This window comes from Daktulosphaira vitifoliae, unplaced genomic scaffold, assembly GCF_025091365.1.
Source record: "Daktulosphaira vitifoliae isolate Bord-2020 unplaced genomic scaffold, ASM2509136v1 Scaffold_29, whole genome shotgun sequence".
Taxonomy (NCBI): Eukaryota; Metazoa; Arthropoda; class Insecta; order Hemiptera; family Phylloxeridae; genus Daktulosphaira; species Daktulosphaira vitifoliae.
Genome location: NW_026099600.1, coordinates 3,623 through 25,578, shown reverse-complemented (window position 1 = coordinate 25,578; position 21,956 = coordinate 3,623). Strand labels below are relative to the sequence as shown.

The following is a 21,956-nucleotide window of genomic DNA, read 5'->3' as shown; positions in this document are numbered from 1 at the left end:
AACTTTTTCAACTTAACTTTTGAAAATGTTCCGGAAGGTCTGACACTTTTATATATATCTTAAATTAAAGCTAATGTAATATGCTTTAATTTGAAAAAAAAAAAATTTGACTTCTGGACTTGTGTTCATGGTGAAAATGGCTACCAAATGCTATTTTTTTGTGAAAATTCTAGATTTTATAATTTTTATTTTTTATTTTTTAAGTGCTATAATTTATTGAAAAGTGTATGGATCAATACAATTTTTTCATGAGAAGTAGTATTTATATACATCTTTCATTGGACATACTTTTTTTTTAAATCAGACTATTTCCCTATATATGGGGGGGCTTCAAATATAAAAAATGCATAGAGAAAGTAGAACTTTTTCAACTTAACTTTTGAAAATGTTCCGAAAGGTCTGACACTTTTATATATATCTTAAATTAAAACTAATGTAATATACTTTAATTTGAAAAAAAAATATGATAGTTGATTTTTGAAAGGAGAAAAAAAAATACATGAGTCCATTGAAGATGGAACACGTACAAAAAAAGAAAAATATGATGGTTCAGTTAAATTAAGGGGACTTTATTAAGTAAAAAAAAATTAAGTTACTACGAGGCAAAAAACCGAATGGTCAAAAAACCTCGTCAACAAATTAAAGGGGACAAAGAAAAACAAAACAAAACAGATATTAATAAAAAAAAACTAGTTACACCTACACTTTTATTGTTAGAGAATACGATGAACGTCTTCGGGTACCCGCCGGCTATTACTCGCTGCATTGCCGCTAAGCACGGCGGGTATACGTCCCAAGTAAGCGACTGGTTTTAGGCAGTTAGACTTAGCTTGCAAGACGTTGGGACACCCCGGAATAAAATGCACTACGTCACCACATTGTACTAATGACCTATTCATCACCCAATAAAACCTATAAAAAAAATCACAAAAAATATAGATATAACATGACAGGTGGTCTTGTACACGCCTGTCATGTTGCGGGACCTAAATAAAAAAAATATAGGGGCACCTACACAAAAAAAACTATATAAAAAAATTCGCCACACGTGCTTATGGCACGGCGCACTAAAAAAAACTGGCTCAAAACATTATAACATTATAAACATTAATTATCAAAACAAAAATATACATTACCAGCCCCGAAGGGCTACAGAAAATGGAGGCAGGATTAGCCGACGCCATAAATAAAAAATTACATACTAAAAAAAAATAACGGACACTCACGAAAAATATATATCAAAAATTAAAAAGTTGCAACGCACACACCAACAGAAAACTTACGATATGGACGGGAAATAGTGCGACCAGTTCTGACTATGGCTATTCCCCGACAAAACGTCCGGCATTTGACCCGCCGGTCCGTTGGCGACAACACGGCTAGCCTTTAGAGCAGGGGTCAAAAAAAAAAAACTTAATACCCAGTGCCGGAAATTACTAAGAACAATTTAAATCATAAGGCGACAATGTATGCGGTGAGCAGTGCAAATGACGTTCAAGATGGGAAAGGAGCGGGGTGAATGTACACACAAATCCCGTCCATGAACCGGTCTGAAGTAGTACACAGCTGACTATCTTGCATGCGTATAAACAAATCACAACACCTTATCATGATAATTTTACCAACAAACGCCGTCGCAGTCCGCATTCGGCTCAACACAAATATATATATATATACAAATAGACAAAAAATAAATAGATACTTTTGTCACGTTACAATTTTCAGGTTATTTAAAATATTGCCACCGTGATCGCAGACGGCGCATCCGTTTTATTTACCGTTGTCGATTGAACGTGCGGTTTGGTCGGCGCGCTGATTAATGCGTTAATGTTTTGAGCGGAATTGTATTTGTGAGCTCGGAGAATGGACTAATTTCTCCGTGGCTGCTGTCCGTTTCCCGGCACTGTCGGTCTGTTAGGACATTCGCTTTGCCAGTGATCGGCTCCGCAAAAGGGGGGGGGGGGGGGACGAAGATCAGGCGGTGCGTTTGGCCGAGGTCGCGTTCAATGTGGTTGTTGCGAGGATGATATAGCAGCCACGTACGAATTAGCGTTATTGATAAGTCTACCCGTACGTATCGGTCGGTCGAGATCGTTCGCGATTACCCGTAAGTCATCTAAAGTACGCGGACATAGCATTCGTTATTACATATTACGTTACCATAATATTCGTTACGTAACAGACTGACTACCCGATCTACAATGTGCTGCTCGGAGCAACTGGGGCGTGCGCGCATCGCTAGACGTTGTTTATTTATGATAAATTCCGTCATGCGCTGATGTGGCCCCTGTTGCGTCGTCATGAGTTCGTTTTCTAATTCAGCTTGTATGCTGTTGTTATCGAACGTCGTGAGAAATTCCCTCGCAAATTGTCGCCAGGACATGTTGTTTAACTTGATGGTTTCCCACCAAGTTAATGCCATGCCCTTTAAAAATTGTACGCCCGTTTTTACCCATAAATCGCGATCTATGCCTGCTTGGGCCAATAGGTTTTCTACCTGTTCTAGAAACTCGCGTGGGTCCTCCTCATATTTTCCCGTAAACTCGTGGGAAGGGGGTCGTACAATAGGCGAATAATTAAGTGGCCCGATCGCCGTGTGCGTGAGCGAACGGGTCGATGATGATGGGGACAAATCGCGTGTCGGTGGCGCGAATGTGTTCGTCGCGAAGTGCCCCGGTTGTTGTGGGCGCGCGTCTACGTTGTAAACCGCGTCGTGTGTGTTCGCTCGAAGAAGCGATGGTGACGTGCGCGGAGTCTGACTGGCTAATCGCTGTAGGTTAAGCGCTTCGCGCTCCTCGATTTCAGTCAGGCGTTGCTGTAGGGCCGCGTCATTTTGAGTCGTTTTGCTGGGCCCAAAAGTTACGCGGCTCGGTTCGGACAGACGTGCGTAAGTAGCACGGTTGGTTTCCATCGTTTCTCGCGTCATCTGTGCGGTGGCGAACGGATTACGTATAGTCTCGTTGTGTGTATCGCGGCTTACAATCGTTTGTGAGAGAGATCGAATTTCTTGCGTAATGCGAGACAGTGCTCTCTCCACTTCGGACATGCGCGCATCCATACGTGTATTAAGAGATATATCGCGTAAACTTTGTCTTACTGCGCCTATCTCCTCCGTTGCGTGGGATATTGAACGCACCGTATATAAGTCATCGGTATACACTGCGTTCATACTACCGTTAGGGCGGCCGGTTGCCAGAGACCATTCGTGTAGAGATTCCTCTTCGGGATTCTCTCGCGCCAGGTTAACCGGTCGGTCCGCGTATGTGGTTGGGTCGACGGTCCGGCAAAACGCGGGGACTTCGTCTACCTGAGACTCGCGTTCCGTCGCGAGCGTCTCGTAATGAAGCGGCGGGCGTTCGGGCAGAATCGCGTTCGATGGGTCTAGCCCCTCACTGCGTAAACTATTTTGCAAGACTGCCAGCATATCGCTTTTTAACTGCCTATAAGCGCATTTGCGCAACAATTCCCGACGGTTCATTTGAGAGAGAGTTTTACCGGTCATAGTGAACGTTCCTTACCGTATTTATCAAAAATAAACAAAAATAAATAAATGAAGTTATCTATGTTGCTGCCAAAGCATGTTTGAAAAATACGTCATCAATTTCACGTCAAAGAATTGCTCTTGTAAGTTAAATATATGATTTGTGGGAAATATGATTTATTTCAACAGTAAATTTACAGTATAACAAATAATAATTTAAACTGATTAACTATAAACAATGAACAACGAACAAAATGAACAATTTATGAAAATGATAACTGATGACTGATCACTGGACACTGTGGTTTGATGATTGATAACTAGGAGCAACGGTCCCACTTCTTATATAGGCGGTAGAATGTTCCAGAACAATCGACCGCCGAAGAATCTTCTAGAGGCGGCGGCGGTCGAACGTTCTAGAACATTCGGCCGCCACATCACCCCCCTTCCAGTAATGAAATTACGATTCAATGAGTAAACTGTTTCTATCCCGCTTGATAAAACTGTGTGAAGCGCACTCTTCTTCCTGAACGTGTTGTACGGTTGTTGTCGGAGTGACTGTCCTCTGGAAATGAGTCGTCGGCTGGTTGCTGGTTTTCTGGTTGCTGGTCTTGTGGTCGATCTTCGTGCCCTTGTAGGTCATCGGGGCTGTCCCTGGTCACGTATGCTGGTTTCAGTCGATCAAACGATACAGCTACTTCTCGGTTACGTATTTTGATGACGTAATAGCGAGGGTGCCGTGATATGACTGGGAATGGACCTTCGTAGGGGTTCTCCAGCGGACCTTTAGGTGCATTGCGGTAGGCCAGAACGTGGGATGATGAGGCCAAATCTTTAAAAATGAAAGTTGGCTTATCTCCATGCCATGAAGTTGGTTGAGGCTTCAGCTCGTTGAAGTGTCGGCGAAGGCGGTTGACGTAGACAGCTGGGTCGGAGTCTCCTGTCGTTTGTTTCGGGTTCACGAACTCTCCTGGCAGACGTATGGATTCTCCGAAAACCAGCTCTGCTGAGGTTGCCTGAAGGTCTTCTTTCCATGCAGCTCGGATGCCCATTAGGACGATGGGTACACGTTCGACCCAGTCTACGCTTTCGTGGCAGCGTAGGGCTGATTTGAGTTGCCGATGGAAGCGTTCGATGATGCCATTGGATTGAGGGTGTCGAGCGGTCGTTCTTATGTGTTTTGAACCGATAAGCTTAAGGAGCGCATTATAAAGCTCACCATCAAACTGTCGGCCTTGGTCGGTTGTTAACCGTTCTGGGACACCAAATCGTGAAATCCACTCCCTGAAGATGACCTTCGAAACGGTGTCTGCCGTGATGTCTTCTAAAGGGTAGGCTTCTGGCCATCTGGAGAAACGATCGATGCAGGTCATTAGGTAGCGGTAGCCTTGGTTGAAGGGAAGTGGACCGACGATATCGACGTTGATGTGTTCAAAGCGGGAACTTGCGAGTTGGAATTCGCCAAGTGGTGCGTGGACATGCCTGTGCACTTTGCTTCGTTGGCAAGGGATACATTCTCGGGTCCAAGTTCTAACGTCCTTATTGATTGAAGGCCAGACGAATCTTTCAGCGATGAGTTTGACTGTTGCACGTGACCCAGGATGTGATAATCCGTGCAGGGATTTAAATACCTGCTTGCGGAAGGAGTGAGTGACAAACGGGCGTGCTTTATCTGTGGACAAATCGCAGAAAAGCATTTTTGATGTTCCAGGGATACATATTTGTTTCAACTTCAAGGGTGAGTTGGATTTCAGGAGACGATGGAGTTCTTCGTCGTTTTGCTGGGCCTGAGCAAGATCGTCGAAGTTGATACCCTCTGAAACAGCGTCTATCCGGGACATTGCATCAGCGACGACGTTGTCTTTTCCAGAAATATGGCGGATGTCTGTGGTGAACTGGCCAATGAAATCCAAGTAACGGAATTGACGTGGTGAACATTTTTCAGGTTTCTGGCGGAAGGCAAAAGTCAAAGGTTTCTGGTCTGTGAAAACCGTGAAACTTCGACCTTCGAGATGATGCCGAAATTGACGAATCGACTGGTAGATGGCGAGAAGTTCTCTGTCAAAAGCGCTGTACTTGGTTTGGGCTGGTTGTAACTTGCGTGAGAAGAATGCTAGTGGTTGCCATCCTTGGTCGGTGAGTTGTTGTAGAACTGCGCCAATTGTGAGATCCGATGCGTCGGTGAAGAGTCCCAAGGGTAGTTTTGGATCCGGATGCGACAGGAGAGTCGCGGTAGCCAGAGCTTTCTTGCAGTTTTCGAAGGCTTGGATGCCGTCAGGAGTCCATGGAATCGGTTTCTGTCCTTTGGCGTCTTTCCCTTGCAAGTAGGTGTGCAGAGGTGCTTGGAGATCGGCAGCATTGGAAAGAAATCGCCTGTAGAAATTAATCATGCCTAGGAACCTACGTAGGGACTTGACGGTTTGTGGCTGCTTGTAGTTGCTGATGTCCTGGACTTTCGATACTGGCGGTTTGACACCCGTGGAGTTGACGGTGTAACCTAGAAACTCGATCTCGTCTACCCCGAAAACGCTTTTAGTGACGTTTATCACGAGGCCGTATTTTTCGAGTCGCTCGAAGACTAGGCGGAGATGTTCTTCGTGTTCTTCTTCCGTCTCGGAGGCTATCATGATGTCGTCTATGTAGACGTATACGAAGTCAAGATCCCTCAGAACTTCGTCGAGAAAACGCTGGAAGGTTTGGGCTGCGTTTCGAAGTCCAAAACTCATCAGTGGAAATTCGAAAAGGCCGAATGGTGTTGTAATGGCAGTTTTCTTGATGTCGTCGGCTGCCACAGGGATCTGATGGTAGGCGCGTACCAGATCAATTTTCGAAAAGATCTTCTTCCGCGCGAGCCGTTGGGAGAAATCTTCGATGTGCGGAATTGGATACCGGTCTGGAATGGTCCGTGCGTTCAAAGACCTGTAGTCGCCACAGGGTCGCCATTCGTCGTCCCTTTTGTGCGCTAGGTGAAGCGCCGAGGACCAGCTGCTGTCGGAAGGTCGAGCAACACCCATCTTCACCATGGTCTCGAACTCCTTCTTGGCGATGGCGTACTTATTTGGTGCAAGTCGCCTGGGTTTGCATGAAACAGGCTGCCCTGGAGTGGTGCGAATGTGATGGACCGTGTTGTGCTTCACCTCGGTTGGCAGGCCGCTAGGTCGCGTCAGACCAGGGTATTTTTTTAGTAACTGGTGGTAACGCGACTCGCCGTTGAGCACCTTGATTTGTGGCACCTCACATTCAGCCGCAGGCGTGCCTGGTGAGGAAATCGTGGTGTTTGGGTCGACAAGGCGCCGGTGTCGCAGGTCAACAAGGAGTCCATAATGTTGTAGAAAGTCCGCCCCGAGTATAGGTTTCGACACATCTGCGATGATGAAGCGCCAGGGAAATTCTCGCCGTAGACCGAGGTTCAAGGTTAGGTTGATTCCTCCGTAGGTGGCGATGTCTGAGCCGTTTGCAGCGCTGAGTGTGTATGAAGATCGAAGGGTGCGAGTTGCAGTGCGTGAGCGAGGAAAAACACATACGTCAGCACCTGTGTCGATCAAGAATCGGAGTTGGGAGTTGGTGTCGGTTATGAAGAGGCGGCTTGTTTTCGGGCTCTTGTCATCTGTTGCCGCGTTTAATGACTGCCCTTCTCGTTTCCCTGGTTGAATTGGCAAGGTTGGCTGCATTTCTTCGCTTCCCTTCCATATGTGTGATGGTACCAGCAGTATTCCTTCTCGGATTGACGTGAAGAGTGGGAACGGGATGACGAGCGTGAGCGTGACTGGCCGCGATGAAAGGATCGGTTCCGACCTCTGCGAGGAGTGTTGCGTTGGGCGAGTGCTGATATTTCTTCCCGCAGAGTGAACGTCAGCTGGGCCATTTTAACGTTGAGCAACGCGTCGATTTGTGCGTTAATGCTGGCTAAGCTGACGGCCTCAGCGATTTGCGGATGAGGGAGAGTCGCGTCAGCTATCACATCGGCCAGCTCCGACAATTTTTCTAGCTCGGCGTCCCTCTGAGCAGCCAGGGCCACCTGCATCGCTTGTGGAAGTCGGCTGATCCAGATGGTCTTCAGCATCGAGTCCGGAACAGATGTACCTGCAAGGTCACTTAAATACCTTAAAAATTGTGAGGGCTTGCGATCGCCCAGAGTTTCCTTCTCCAACAGCTGTAGTGTTTTCCGTTCCTGAGAGGTGCTCAGCCGTTTGATCAGCTCTTTTTTCAGATGTGTGTAAGGCTCGGCTGCTGGCGGGTTGAGAATGATGTCGCGGACCTCGGTTTGGTATTTTTGGTCGAGTGCACCGATGATGTAGCCGAATTTGGTATCCTCTTGGACGATCTTGGATACCCCGAAGCTTCGCTCCACGACGGCAAACCACAATGTAGGGTCCTCTGGGTTGAATGGCGGGATGCGGACACCTATTGCGTTCACGTTGGCGTTGGCGACGGCGTTGGTGTTGACGTTTTCCATTTTGATAGTGGCTTCAGAATCCGGGTGTTGAGCGTTTCTTCAGATCACGTCGAGGTCACCAATTGTGGGAAATATGATTTATTTCAACAGTAAATTTACAGTATAACAAATAATAATTTAAACTGATTAACTATAAACAATGAACAACGAACAAAATGAACAATTTATGAAAATGATAACTGATCACTGATCACTGGACACTGTGGTTTGATGATTGATAACTAGGAGCAACGGTCCCACTTCTTATATAGGCGGTAGAATGTTCCAGAACAATCGACCGCCGAAGAATCTTCTAGAGGCGGCGGCGGTCGAACGTTCTAGAACATTCGGCCGCCACAGATTTAACTAAGAAACTAGGTTTACATTATTTTTTTATAATAACTATGCTATAGTTTCTATTATTGTTTTATTAAGACTTATATCATTATGTACAAAGTATATTATTTTAAATTTATATATATATATGAATACTTAGAGAATAGAGGTTTAATCGAGTTTTTCTTAGTATGATTAACTAATGTAATTTCTTCGAGAGCTCCATTTATAATTTTTTCTATGTAATAACTATTTAAAATTTGTTAGAAAAATAATTTATATGAAGTAAATTAATTTTGTTGGTGAGGAAGCTTGGCTATCCTGCATTTCATACTATTCCAATATGGAATTACCAGTAAAATTATCTAAAAATAATTAATAATTAATTTTTGACTAATGAATGGTTTCAAAAAAAAACTAATGATAAATAATAAACTAACTATTTTCGTATAAGTTTAGATTGTATGGTTAAAAAATATCATATTCTTTAATATTTTTAAATAAAAAAAAATATTAAACTTAAATTAAATTAATTTAAAATTTGAAAGGACAATTTTTATATTTTACCTTCCAGAGGATATGTAAGTTTGGTGGAGTGATATTACCCTCACATACATTAAGTGTATCTTCTACATCAGTATTAATTTCTATGATTTTAAAATTGTTTAATTGTAATTTAAATAATAAAACAATATATACCCAATTAATACTTACGAAACTCTGTAAAAAAAAAACCATCCAGGAAAATTCTTTAGTATTTTAAACATTTTACAATTTTCATTTTCGGTAGCAATTCTCGAGTTATTACAGAATTTTACAATACAAACATAAACCATTTTATTAAATATTGTATAAAATATGATGGAAAATTAATGAAATAAAATGATTAAAAGAAAAATTCTTATAATTGTTGTGGTTCGGGTGGTAATTATATTGAATAAATAAACAACACCGTGATTAAATATCAGTGAAAATATATTTTACAATTGCTATATCCGTAAGATTACATAAAAACAAAATCAGTTTCCAAAGGAAGTAGACAATAGCCAAAATGTTAATGTTATAATATTAATTCTTGTTAGTGGCCGGCGGCCTGGACCGGTTCAAGCCGCCCGTCAGCCACTCCATATGGTGCGACCTGCCGGACGTAAAGGGAAAGCGCCGCGATCGCCATCCAGTGGTAAAGCTGGAGTCGCGATGCGACCGCGACATAATATATATTTTTACTTAACTGGTATTATTTCTAACTGGTATTATAAGGTACTTTAGCCTCCAGTTGTACCTTTACAATTAAATGTACTACATTTTTGGAATATACTTCAACTATACTTTAGACTTAACATAACTCATTTGCATTTTTAACCACAAAAAAATATTGAATACATAAATTATAATGTACAGAAATTTATGTGAGGATTAATAAAAAAATTCGCAGTAATAAATTTAAAAATTATATAACTAAGTGAATTAAAAAAAAAATCTGTTCTTAGATTAAAGATACCTCTAGAATTATCACCATTCAATAGCCTTATAATGTAAAATAATTGCGAACGTATCAATTTATTCTGGATACATCGAACATGACTTTTTCATAGCAAATGTCAAAACTCGTACATGCAACATATCTTTCTAAAAATGTTAGCATAGTACAGCCAGTTTTCTTTTACATTTACAATTTTATAGCGCGTACTAGTGACATAACTGTATCGATACATCAAACTATGTACAGCCCGCTATTTTTTTATTATAAGTCATCATTTGTTTTGAAAGTGTAATATAAATTAAAACAAACTTTCATATATCAATTTGAAATTTTGTAGGCAGTTCTCAAAATCAAATGCATATTTTTACATACAGGGTGTTCAGTAAGTAAAGAAATAGGTCTGTTGTTCAAACAATGAGAACAATAGATACCCGTTTCCTGACTTACTGAACACCCTGTATATAGGTTATGATAAAAAAGAGGAATCTTTAATTAAAGAACCAACTTTTTTGTTTTAAGTTCATTTAGTCAAATAATTTTATCAATCAATGAATACTTATCACTTTTTTTTTCTAAGTTATCAAATCACGTAAATAATAATTTGTGTATTTCATATTTCTTGTGGGTGATAGAAAGTCTAAAGTAGTCTTAACTGAAGTGAAGTATATTCAAAAAAATGAAATACAGTTAGTTATATAGGCGCAACTAATAGCTATGTGATATTGACCTCACATAAATGTAGGTTATAATGTGTTATTAAATAAAAATATTTTTTAGGCTGAGAAAGTAATAACATCCACTGAAATTTTATTTTATATGTGCCTATATAAAAGTAGTCCAATATAAATTTCATTACCGTATAATATTTAACGTACATTCCATGAAACATTAAATTTTTACTAATATAATTAATTAATCCTTATAAACAAGAACACACAAAAATTAATCTTATTATAAAGTAAAAAATAATTCTAATTTAATAAGGAAATCTCAATTTGTATTAAAAGTCATTTGTTTCCATGACACTGTAACTTTGAACAATCAAAACCTAAATAAAATGTTAAAAGAATAATACACAAAATTTAAAACAAATATTACTGGAAAAATCTTGTAAAAGACGTTATGCAATTTATAAAATCATGTCCAAATTGTCAACCAAACAATATACTAAATGGAAATCCCATAGGTAAATTGAATCCAATACCAATAACAAGCAAACCTTTAAATTGACTTACTTTTGACTATTTAGGTCCATTAAGCGCTAGTAATAAAAACAAATATAGAATAGTAGCTGTTTGTAATAATACAAAATTTATGTTTACAAAAGCTGTAACAGCCGCCATAGCGAAATCAATGGTTAAATTTATTATTCAGATAATCACACAAGTGGGTTGCTTTCGATATTTTTCGAGTAACGGAGGAACTCATTTTAAGAATGAGTTAGTCAAAAAAACATATGAAAACCTAGGCATAAGGCAAGAATGTTCAAGAGCATATTCTCCACAAACGCAAGGCATTGTTGAAAAAATTAATGGTGTAATTTGTGCGTCCCTTCGAAATTGTATTGAAAATAATAATCAATCTAAATGGTCATATTATCTGCCTTACATAACACTAGCATGCAATGCAAAACCACAATCTAGTACACGCTACAGCCCCTTCTATTTATTACATGGATTTGAACCATATTTCCCCATTGACAACAAAATATTACCTGACGACATACCCTATGACATAAAGCAATCATTAAAAATTCTACATGAATACGAAGCACAATTCCGTTAAAAATTCAAAATATTCAGCAAACTAAAAAAATAACAGTTATGAAAAAAAACGTTATCCTAACATTCGATCCTGGTGCTTTAGTGTTAGTTAAATTTCCATTTAACGAACATGGAAAATCACAAAAATTAGCACCTAAATATAGAGGGCCTTTCAAAATTATAAAAAAAATTAATGACTTAAATTACAAAATTCAACTAACTCTAAATAACAAAATTACCGAAGATATTATTCATGTAAGACTAAAACCATACTACCAAAGACTCACCTAACAACATAAACTTTTCTCTAACATACTATAAATACATATTAACACATTTATTTTTATCATAGTTATTATTCATTTATTAATATAATATGTTTATATTTTTTTTAATATTCACAAAAACAGAACCAATATATCAGAATGAACTCATCATTTAATAACACACACCCACACATTATGTGTCCAATAGGACAATTATGTGTCAATTGCACCCAGAAAAAATGGCTTATGCAAACAGATCATTATATTATAGAACAGGAGATGAATTAGTCAAAACACGTTGTGGAGTATTTTACGGGCAAAAATATCGTGTGGCTGGTCAACGAACTAATATATTACTCAAGGATAGATGCAGAAAGGAATTTAAGATACCATTACCTAATTCATTACTTCAAAATTCAACAATTGCCAAAATATAATTACGATAGATTCCAATAAATAAAACGAATTAAAACATTATATAACAGGAGTTTAACGGCAGATAATAACAAATTACATACCAACTATTGGAACAATCTAATTTATTATATATTAGTAGAAGATCNATAACAAATTACATACCAACTATTGGAACAATCTAATTTATTATATATTAGTAAAAGATCACAATATAACAGACACTAATTTAGAACCTCTAAAAAAATACCACTTAGATTCAAAAATAATTGAAAATTCTAACAGAAATGATAAAATTAAACATCTTGCAGACAATTCAGATGAATATTACGTCGATTTATACAATACCAATATATACTTCACAAATTCGACCTCATCACAAGTGCAACTTCAAGTCATCCTTTTTTCTTCGACAATTATGACACTATAAAGGATAAAATAAAATATATCAAAGAAGAATTTCAAATGAAAAATATAATATACGAATCTGAGCCAGAATGGTAAAATTTTAACACACTCAAATACTGCTACAATATTTCAAACAAATTTTACACCTAGTAATTAAAAAAAATTGATTAATCATATAATTACCTTTTTATATATATTATATTCACTTATACTATACACTTCCTTATATAACTTCATAAATAATTATAAATAAAAATCAGTTTTTTTTTGTAATTCTCATTGTCATTATAACATTGTTCAAAAAAATTTACTTCAAACACACAATTACAAAAATATTGATACATATTCATATCAACTACATTTATTAAAATTATACATATAAGAAATTCATACAACTATTTATATCTTACATACGAACTTAATGACTATTTTATATATTATACCTTTTTAGAAAATACAATTATTATTATTACTTTAACTATATACTTTTATTAATTTTTTTTTCTTTCTCTATTCACCTTCTTTTTTTCTGCTATTAAAAATATGCTAATCTTTTAATTTATGCACGAACAGAGTGCCTATCTATAATAAAAAATATTATCTATTACACAAAAACAAACAAAAAAACATAACTTACAAAATCTCATCACAATCTATACTATTGAGGTACAGCTGTGTTTCTCCAAAATGAGAACTCCTTCCGTACTCATATATAGCTTTTAGTGCAAAATAATATATGCCACTCGTAGCGCACAATATCCCATCACAAGCTTGTGGCAGGTTCAACGGCAAAATATTACATACCTTTCGCCATGAGGTAACATCAGCCATTGTCCCTGTCTCCTTACAGCAATAAAGCTCGTAATGATCTATTCTTACGTGCTGTACCGTCAACTTAAGTCTCCATATCAGGGTGAACTTCCTACCAGCATTACTCAATTTCAAGATCGGCCTACCTGGTACTTTTTTTCATCCCGATCCTTCACTAACATTAAAATGGTTAGGCAACACAGGTGGATAGCTAAGCCTAATCCGTCTTTCGCTGTTCACCGATCTATAGGAAGATATGATTATCAACTACACCACACGTTTAATTTAACTCGAAACTACACAACGATGCTTACGAACGTAAACTAATACGAACGTACAACTAAAGACTGACCTAATATTTTGAATTTCAGAATCCAACCTAGATAATACTAATAACAAATCAAATAACCCTACCAAAAATATATACTTAACAAAAAATCTTTCTTCTATATATCTATAAAAAAAATACCCTATTCTACAAAAATCTAACCCAACTCAATCACACACAAAAAAAAAAGGGATCTCAGTATAGTATAACAAAAAGATTATTAGGAGTAACGATAAATACTTATTTTTTACTTTTCTCACGTTCTTATTCTTTTTTATTCATTTTTCTCTTAGGCATTATCTCACAAATAAATAGCTATCTAACAACTATGCATCATTATACTAAACAACACGAATATCTTCTTCTATAAACTATTAAATATTTACAAAATTCCGTAGATAATAGGAATAACTGGTAGTGTATTACATTTTATGTGTAAAATCACCATACTCTAACATTATTACAATTACTCTTATTATATATTAAAACTCCTATCCAAGATAACATACTAACCGTTTAAAAAAAAAAAAAAAACTAATAATTATTTCACTATCCTTAATTCATACTAAAAAAAAAAAAAATTAATTAACAAACGAATTAAACAATTATATATTTTATAACCACTCAATACATTTAAAACCATTATTGCAACACATTGAATAAATTAGAATTATTCAATTTATAATATACTCAAAATTTTTTGAAATTAAACAAACATCCCTTGCATACAAATAAAAAAAATAATGAAATAACTCATCTACTACTAATATATAGATTACGATAATTTTTTTTCCTAATCAAATTAACATCACATTATGTATAACACAATAACACACATTTCAATAAATATTATATACAGAGTGGCCCACCACTCCCTGACAATTTAAATAACTTTTGATCCAGTTAATATTTTTAGCTGATTTTTTTTTTTAAATAATAGTAATACGTTAGGTCCATAGCTATATCTCAAATTTAATCGCTGTTAAAATTAATAAAATATAATATAGTATAATTAATAAAAGAACCAACTTTTTTATTTAAAGTTCATATAGTCAAATATTATTTTCAATTAATAAATGTCCATCATTTTTTTTTATTTAAAATATTAAATCTCGTATAAAATAATTCGAGTATTCAATATTTTTTGTGGGGGATAGAAAGTCTAAAGTGAAATTATTCCAAAAATCTAATACATACAGTTGTATGGGCGCAACTAGAAGCTATGAGATATTGACCTCATAAAAAATGAAATAAATGTATTCTTAAATAATAATAATTTTTAGGGTAAGATAATTATAATAACACTCACTAAAATTTTATTCTACACGTGCCTATAGAAGTTTCCGCAAAATGGAAAACCAGTTTACATTTAAATTTAACAGTGATAAAAATCACTATAGTAATATTTTTCAATACAAATTGCATCACTTTTTAAAATTTAACATAAAACGTTGAATTCAAAATAATTTAATTAATTAATCCGTTTACAATAACTCGAATTTAGGTAGAAAATGTACTTTTTATTTAAGCCAATTAATATAACTAAATATTTTTAATGATTGGCTAACAATTATTAAATTTGTTTAATAAAATAACTCAGTTCGGTCACTAAGAAACTAAGAAATCAATAAAAATATTTTGTTATATTAATTGGCCTAAATAAAAAATAAACAAGACTTTTTGGCCAACGACAAAATAACGTTACTAAATCAATTTTTTTATTTTGTATAACTGGAAAAAATATAATTTAAATATTGGCTGAAAATAATCTATTATGGTGATCGTTAAATAACATATTTATTTTTGAAATAATGAAAATTTGTTTTAGGAACGTTATTTGTTGTTGGCCAAAATATCATTAAAAAATTAGTATAAAATATCTAGTAAACTGAAAATGCATTGGGACTTTTAGTCTAACCAGCGAACGAAGAACATAGAAGCTCTTGTGGAAGCCAAACTAGTCTATTAGTCTCAGTCGCGTCGAAATCAAAATTCAAAAATCTTGAAATCAACGCGACATTCGCAAGTCTATTTCCGAAAACAGCCGTCAAATTCATTTGCTATATTATTGAAAATAAATATGGTACCTTTGGAGATAGGAGATCGGATTGTCATAAGGTATCATGACTACATGCAAAATTTAACAGTTACCAAAGTAAATGACAAAAATCTTGAACAACCTGAAGAGTATCGCGTTAAACTTCAAGGAATATGTGGGCAATTTTTTGACATGTCCTCGATGAATATCCTTACCAATGTTATCAAAAAGAAAGAAGTATTTAACATCGTAAGTGAAAAATATGTGTACATAGCATAGTTATTTATACTTATATTTTTTAAGGCATGTATTGACAAAAATGAACTCGTATTGACATATTCAACATCTAAAAAAAGTCTAAACACTCAGATTTGGAATGCTAAAAATTTGAAACCCAAAAACTTATGAAATATCGTAAAATTGACGAACAAGAGTCAAATAAATTCAAACAACTCGAAAATAGACAACAATATAATAACACCAATAATACACGTCATTCAGCTCAAAACACTTCCGTATTAGCTAATAATTCCTTTAACACAAACATATCACAGTTAAAAAATAATCTTTCAACTCGACCGTTAAAAATATTGCCGGGAAATATTTACACGTCAATTCAAGAAAACAACACTTTAATAAATAATCCGAACAACTTTAATAGAAAACCAGTTAAGAAATTAACAAAAATTATTGAAACATCAGAAGACCTGGAAAAAACTAAAGAAAATAGAACTTTACGATGTGAAAATAATAATAACAAAAAAATCACTACTAGAACTCGTCCACATGATATTAAAAAACATTTATGGGATAAAAGGTACTTATTGTTCTCTAAATACGACCAAGGAATCATGATGGACAATGGTAATAAAATAATTATTTATACAAACTTTAGTATTTTACTATTAACGATAGCATTTTTTTTTTTTCAGAATCATTTTACTCCGTTTGTCCCGAGATCTTAAGCAAACATATAGCGTTGAGATGCCCTGGTCTAGACGTCGCTATGGATCTGTTTTGTGGTGCTGGTGGAAACGTCATCCAATTAGCCAAGAGATACAAACATGTAATCGCAGTGGATATCGATGCTAATAAATTAGAATTCGCCAAAAGAAACGCCGAGATTTATGAAGTCAGGGAGAAAATTACATTTATACAGGAGACTTCTTCGAAATTGCAGAAACTTTGAAAAAATATAAGCCACAAGTCATAGTGACGTCTCCCCCATGGGGCGGCCCATCGTATAAGAAACACGAAGTTTACAGTCTCGAGAAGCATATGTGTAAAGACTACGAAGGAGGCGGTAGAAAACTCTTCGACCTGCTGAGAAGTATTGCACCCAACGTAGCACTGCACATACCTAAAACTACAGGTCGTAACGAGGTAAATTATTCCATTTTCTATAGGTAAACCGCAGTTGTAGTTAATGTTGAATAATTAATTTTCTAGTTAATACAATTTGGAAAATTATTCGATCTCAACATGAAAATTCAACACAATTATATCGACGAAAGACATGATTCGATAACTGCGTTTTTCGGTCGATTTTTCAATATGAACACGAAATTCTTATCTAACGACAACAAACTTTATTCAGCTCAAGACCGACTTAACCAGTACAAGAACACCGTTACTCCGAAAGAAACGCAGCCTAAACAGTATGGCACAGAGAACACAGATATGAACCCATATGAAGTTAAAGTAAAATACTGCAAAGAACGAAATCTCAGCACTGAGACCTATACAACAAAAGACCTATGTACTAAGAAATCAACATTAAAACTAGGCGAGACGCAAAAAGTTAGTTATTTATAATTATCATAAATACAATCATTTATTACTATAATATTTCCACAGATAATGATAGTTCAAAAACGTACGAAGACGTGTTATCTTGTACACTCTGTGGAGAGTAGAAATTCTGTTATCACCTTGTGCGATAAACTACGCGAAATGGAAAATAACTTGAGATGCATCCAGAAAGTTGAAAAGTACGACATGTGCTTGATATTTTTTGGCGCTGAATGGTACCGTGGGAAAATTATGGACGAGACGAACGATGGTATGTAAAAAATTTACTTGATTGACATAGAACAAACGATGTTGTTTAACCGAAAAGATGTCTAAGAAATGCCAAAGCAATTTGAAGGAGAGTCTTTATTAATTGAAATTGTCGTAACACCTCCGCCAAAAGAAATGCTAACTACTGTTTATGCTAACGTAGAAGCAATAAAAACTATTGGACCGAGTACGGTGGTGAAACTGATTTGATTATAAATTACTATACTACCTTATAACTCCTATTCATTTGCATTCGACAGTCAATGTATATATTCCTTAACGCTGTTAACAGAAGATTACGGGCTGTAATGATGTCTTTTTATATTATATATATTTTTTTCATTACCTTTGTTATGAACTATTTGTATTTTCATAACTAATCATCTTATTGCTTTGTTTATTATTTATATATTTGCTTGTAGTTACATTTTCATTTTTTTTTTTTTGCTGTATTGTTAAATTTTTTTGTTCGCTTATCTGTTTAAATCAAATAAAGCTGTTCGACACTTATTAAACATTGTTATCATATAATTTTATTAAATTATTTTGTACGTTAATTAGTTAATACATTTTCAATTGTAAATTAACCAAAGAGTTCCAATAAGTTAATAATACACTATGTATTAATGATAGTAACAGTACTTCTTTAATTATTGATCATAGTGTCCCTGAAACTGTTCTAAGGCCTATATTATTTATTTTATATATAAATAATTTACTTAATATTTAATTTGAGGCCAAATATGTTTTGCTGATGATACTGTCATCAGTAATCATGTCATAACTTTAATTTAGTTCTCAAACGTTAAAGAAACACAATTAATGATTGTATTATTTTATTCTATACAAATATCAGGATTAATTCATTGAAAATTTAAATTATAAAAATGATTGATTGTTTATCATAACTTTCAACAAATTTCATTAAAATTTCTATTAATTCTAATATTTAGTATATTTTTACGATTATAACAAAAATTAGGTATTTAAAATGTAGTATTTAATAAATATTTTTAACATATAAATGAGATATATTGCAATAATATAAATAAATAATTTTACAAAATTAAAAAGTCCTTTATTAAATTAGAGGAAATAATTTCCTCTACAACATTATCAATAATTAAAGAAGCTATATGTCAGATTTTTTAAATTCAGACTTGCATTCTTATCTTTAATCAGTTATTAAAAAATATATTCACAATAAAAGCACATAAAATATGACTTGTATTATTGTCATACCTATAAATTGTGTATGTTTTATTTTTGTTAATTTTTCATCAATTTATGTTACACATAACACAAGACGTCGGCAATAGATATGAAACCAAACCAAACCCAACCGATGAGGGCATTGAATCGGTAAAAAAATTCCCTTCCCCTAACACTATTATATTATATGGTTCTATGTGGAGCTGAGTTACAAGAAAATTAATTTTCTACTACAATACTTGAAACCTCAACACGTAACATCTTTCGATTTTTAAATGGCGACTCAATTTATTTTTTATACCATCAAATTTATCATTTGAAAGAAAATGTTTTTTGAATTATTCGATTACAATAAATTGAGATTATTTAAAGTTAAGGTACAATCAGAAAACCATACTTATTTTTGAACGACGACAAAATTATCATGTATTATATCAATATATTGTACTTCTTTTTGTATCTTGTTATGATATAAAGCTATAGCAAAAATTAAATTTTTCATACAAAACAGCTAAAAAAGAACTATTATTGTTAAGATAATATAATAATGATTAGCTCAAATATTGTAGAATTTAACAGTTATAATATTTTTTTTGAGCATTTTCTAAGGAATCATACTGTTAGTTAATAGGAAACTTCAGAACTTAAGGTAGATATAGCCTAGCCAGCTATCCCCCGTTGGTCCCTTAGAATACTGTTGATGGGCATTTAGGCTCAACCCCTAAATATTGACGTAAGAGTACAACGTGTGAATTCAGAATCAACGTTGGATTGTCTAAAATATCGTTACGTTTCATGGAATACGAGGTAAGTACTTATGTACTTAAAGTGATTTATGCTTTTAAATCATAAACAATCTATTGCGTAATAAACTATCAAGATAAATTATAAATTTTTGTAATGTTTATTAGAACATTTAACTATAAAATAAAAAATATTTCAGTTAATTTTGTCAACTAATAAAAGTGCACAATATATATATATATATATATTATAAACATAATACTTAAAAAGTATTCTTAATACATATTGTGTTTTTTTAATTTTTAGTTTATATATAAATACAATATTGTATTAATATATACACTAAACATTTTTATATAAAGAAAAATTTATTTTTCTTAGAAGATGTTGGAAAAATATTTTCAAAAATGTTTTATTAACAAATTTTTTATAAAAAACATTATTTCATTTTTATTTTATATTTTTAAAAACATTTCATTGGTTATAGGGTTTATCATGTTAATTAACCATTGTTAATCATGGAAAACATCCTATATGAAATAAATAATGGTTATTAAAAAAATAAAAAAGAACAGTTTTTAGATATTTGTATAGTAATTAAACACATAATATTCTTTTTATTTTTCTTAAAATTTTTTTTAAAATTTAATACTCTATTTTTTGGCTTTATTTAAATGGAATAAAAAAGTAAATTTTGTGTAATGAAAATGTTATCTTACGAACCACAATTTACTATAGTATTTTAATTTTCAGCATAAAGTTTTAACATGTATTTTGCAACATAATTTATCGTAGCATATAAATTAATTAGTCTTTTAAATTCAGTTTTAATGTCTTCATCTATATCTAAAGCTATTACTTTTGGCAATGTTACTAAGCATGTACATCTTCTATAACGCTTCTGCAAATTAATACAACGTTCAATAAATCTTTGTTTATTGTTTTTTTGTTTTGGAGATTGATTATATTCATTAAATATTACAATAGTTTGATCAATTGGATCTCTACGTAAACGATAAATACTAAATTTTTTTAATAGAAGATTGCACATAGATGACACTATATGAAAATGATCACTAAACGCTTCGTTTTCACTTGGTAAAGTCTGTAGCATCTTTTTTGTGGAAATATTATATGCCATCAGTATTGTAATTCCAATACTTTCAATAACATTTCTAAGCCAAATTATGGCTTCTATTGGATCGTTACGATCAATTATAGCTTCATTCGTAATGTCAAGTAAAGTTCTATCAATAACCAGCGTATGGTAAGATAAACGAGGCATAGTACCTATATATGGTTTATCCGAAGGTACAGGAGTATCAATATCGTCATTAAGGTAGAATTCTTCTAATTTATTGACTGACATATAAGGATCTGTATAAATAGTACCATCATTTATTTTATAAAATAACAAATCTTTGTGTTTATTTATATGTTCATATGCGTCATCACGTGTTATTTTTGTTAAATTAAATTTTTCGCACGTACAAGAAATTTTAATTAAAACAATTAACAACATTACATAACTAATGGAAATCATATTGAAGAAAATTGAGAAAATTCTATGAATGAAAATCTAACGTCGATGTTTTGAATAAAATAATTTATTAGAATCATACTTTTTAATCTACGTGGCTTTTTTATATTATGAAAAAAACTGTAAAATAATTGAAATAATAATAACTTTTAACATATTTATTAAATCAAATAAATTGTTATTACATTTTTCGGTGACTAAAAATACTAAAAATAAATTGTTCACCATTTAAAGGCAACAAGTATTAGTTTACTTGCGAGTTTAAAGATGAACATTTTATATGGAATTCTTTTATACATTATAATACAAAAATTTATGAACTAAAAACAAAAATAATAAAAATAATAAAATAGGATAATGAATTTAACTTACTATTAAGATTATTGTATATGTCTTGTAGTCCCAGTGTAACTTTCCTAAATGCCCTATAAAGATGTCCTTTAAATAATTTAAATTAAAAGATATTTAAAAAATGAANCACTACTAGAACTCGTCCACATGATATTAAAAAACATTTATGGGATAAAAGGTACTTATTGTTCTCTAAATACGACCAAGGAATCATGATGGACAATGGTAATAAAATAATTATTTATACAAACTTTAGTATTTTGCTATTAACGATAACATTTTTTTT

At 33.8% G+C, this 21,956-nt stretch overlaps 2 protein-coding genes and 1 long non-coding RNA gene across 3 annotated transcripts in view; 2 read left to right on the top strand and 1 right to left on the bottom strand.

Moving 5' to 3' along the window:
* Nucleotides 1–8,548: 8,548 nt before the first annotated feature.
* On the bottom strand, nt 8,549–9,125 carry LOC126908887 (uncharacterized). The gene is made up of 3 exons (XR_007704869.1): nt 8,967–9,125; nt 8,820–8,899; nt 8,549–8,617 (listed from the first exon to the last, which is right to left on the bottom strand). It is a non-coding gene; the product is annotated as an uncharacterized LOC126908887 (long non-coding RNA).
* A 6,492-nt stretch (nt 9,126–15,617) lies between these two features.
* On the top strand, nt 15,618–16,170 carry LOC126908886 (uncharacterized). The gene is made up of 2 exons (XM_050691206.1): nt 15,618–16,011; nt 16,066–16,170. Exons 1-2 carry the CDS (start codon nt 15,805–15,807, stop codon nt 16,168–16,170), a joined length of 312 nt encoding a protein of 103 aa, XP_050547163.1. The 5' UTR covers nt 15,618–15,804.
* A 767-nt stretch (nt 16,171–16,937) lies between these two features.
* Nucleotides 16,938–21,956, top strand: part of LOC126908885 (uncharacterized) — a 6,804-nt gene continuing 1,785 nt past the window's right edge. Inside the window, exons 1-2 of the mRNA XM_050691205.1 lie at nt 16,938–17,145; nt 17,212–17,562. Of these exons, the coding sequence (XP_050547162.1) occupies nt 17,041–17,145; nt 17,212–17,562 (456 nt within the window). The 5' untranslated portion in view covers nt 16,938–17,040. The remainder of the gene's footprint in view (nt 17,146–17,211; nt 17,563–21,956) is intronic.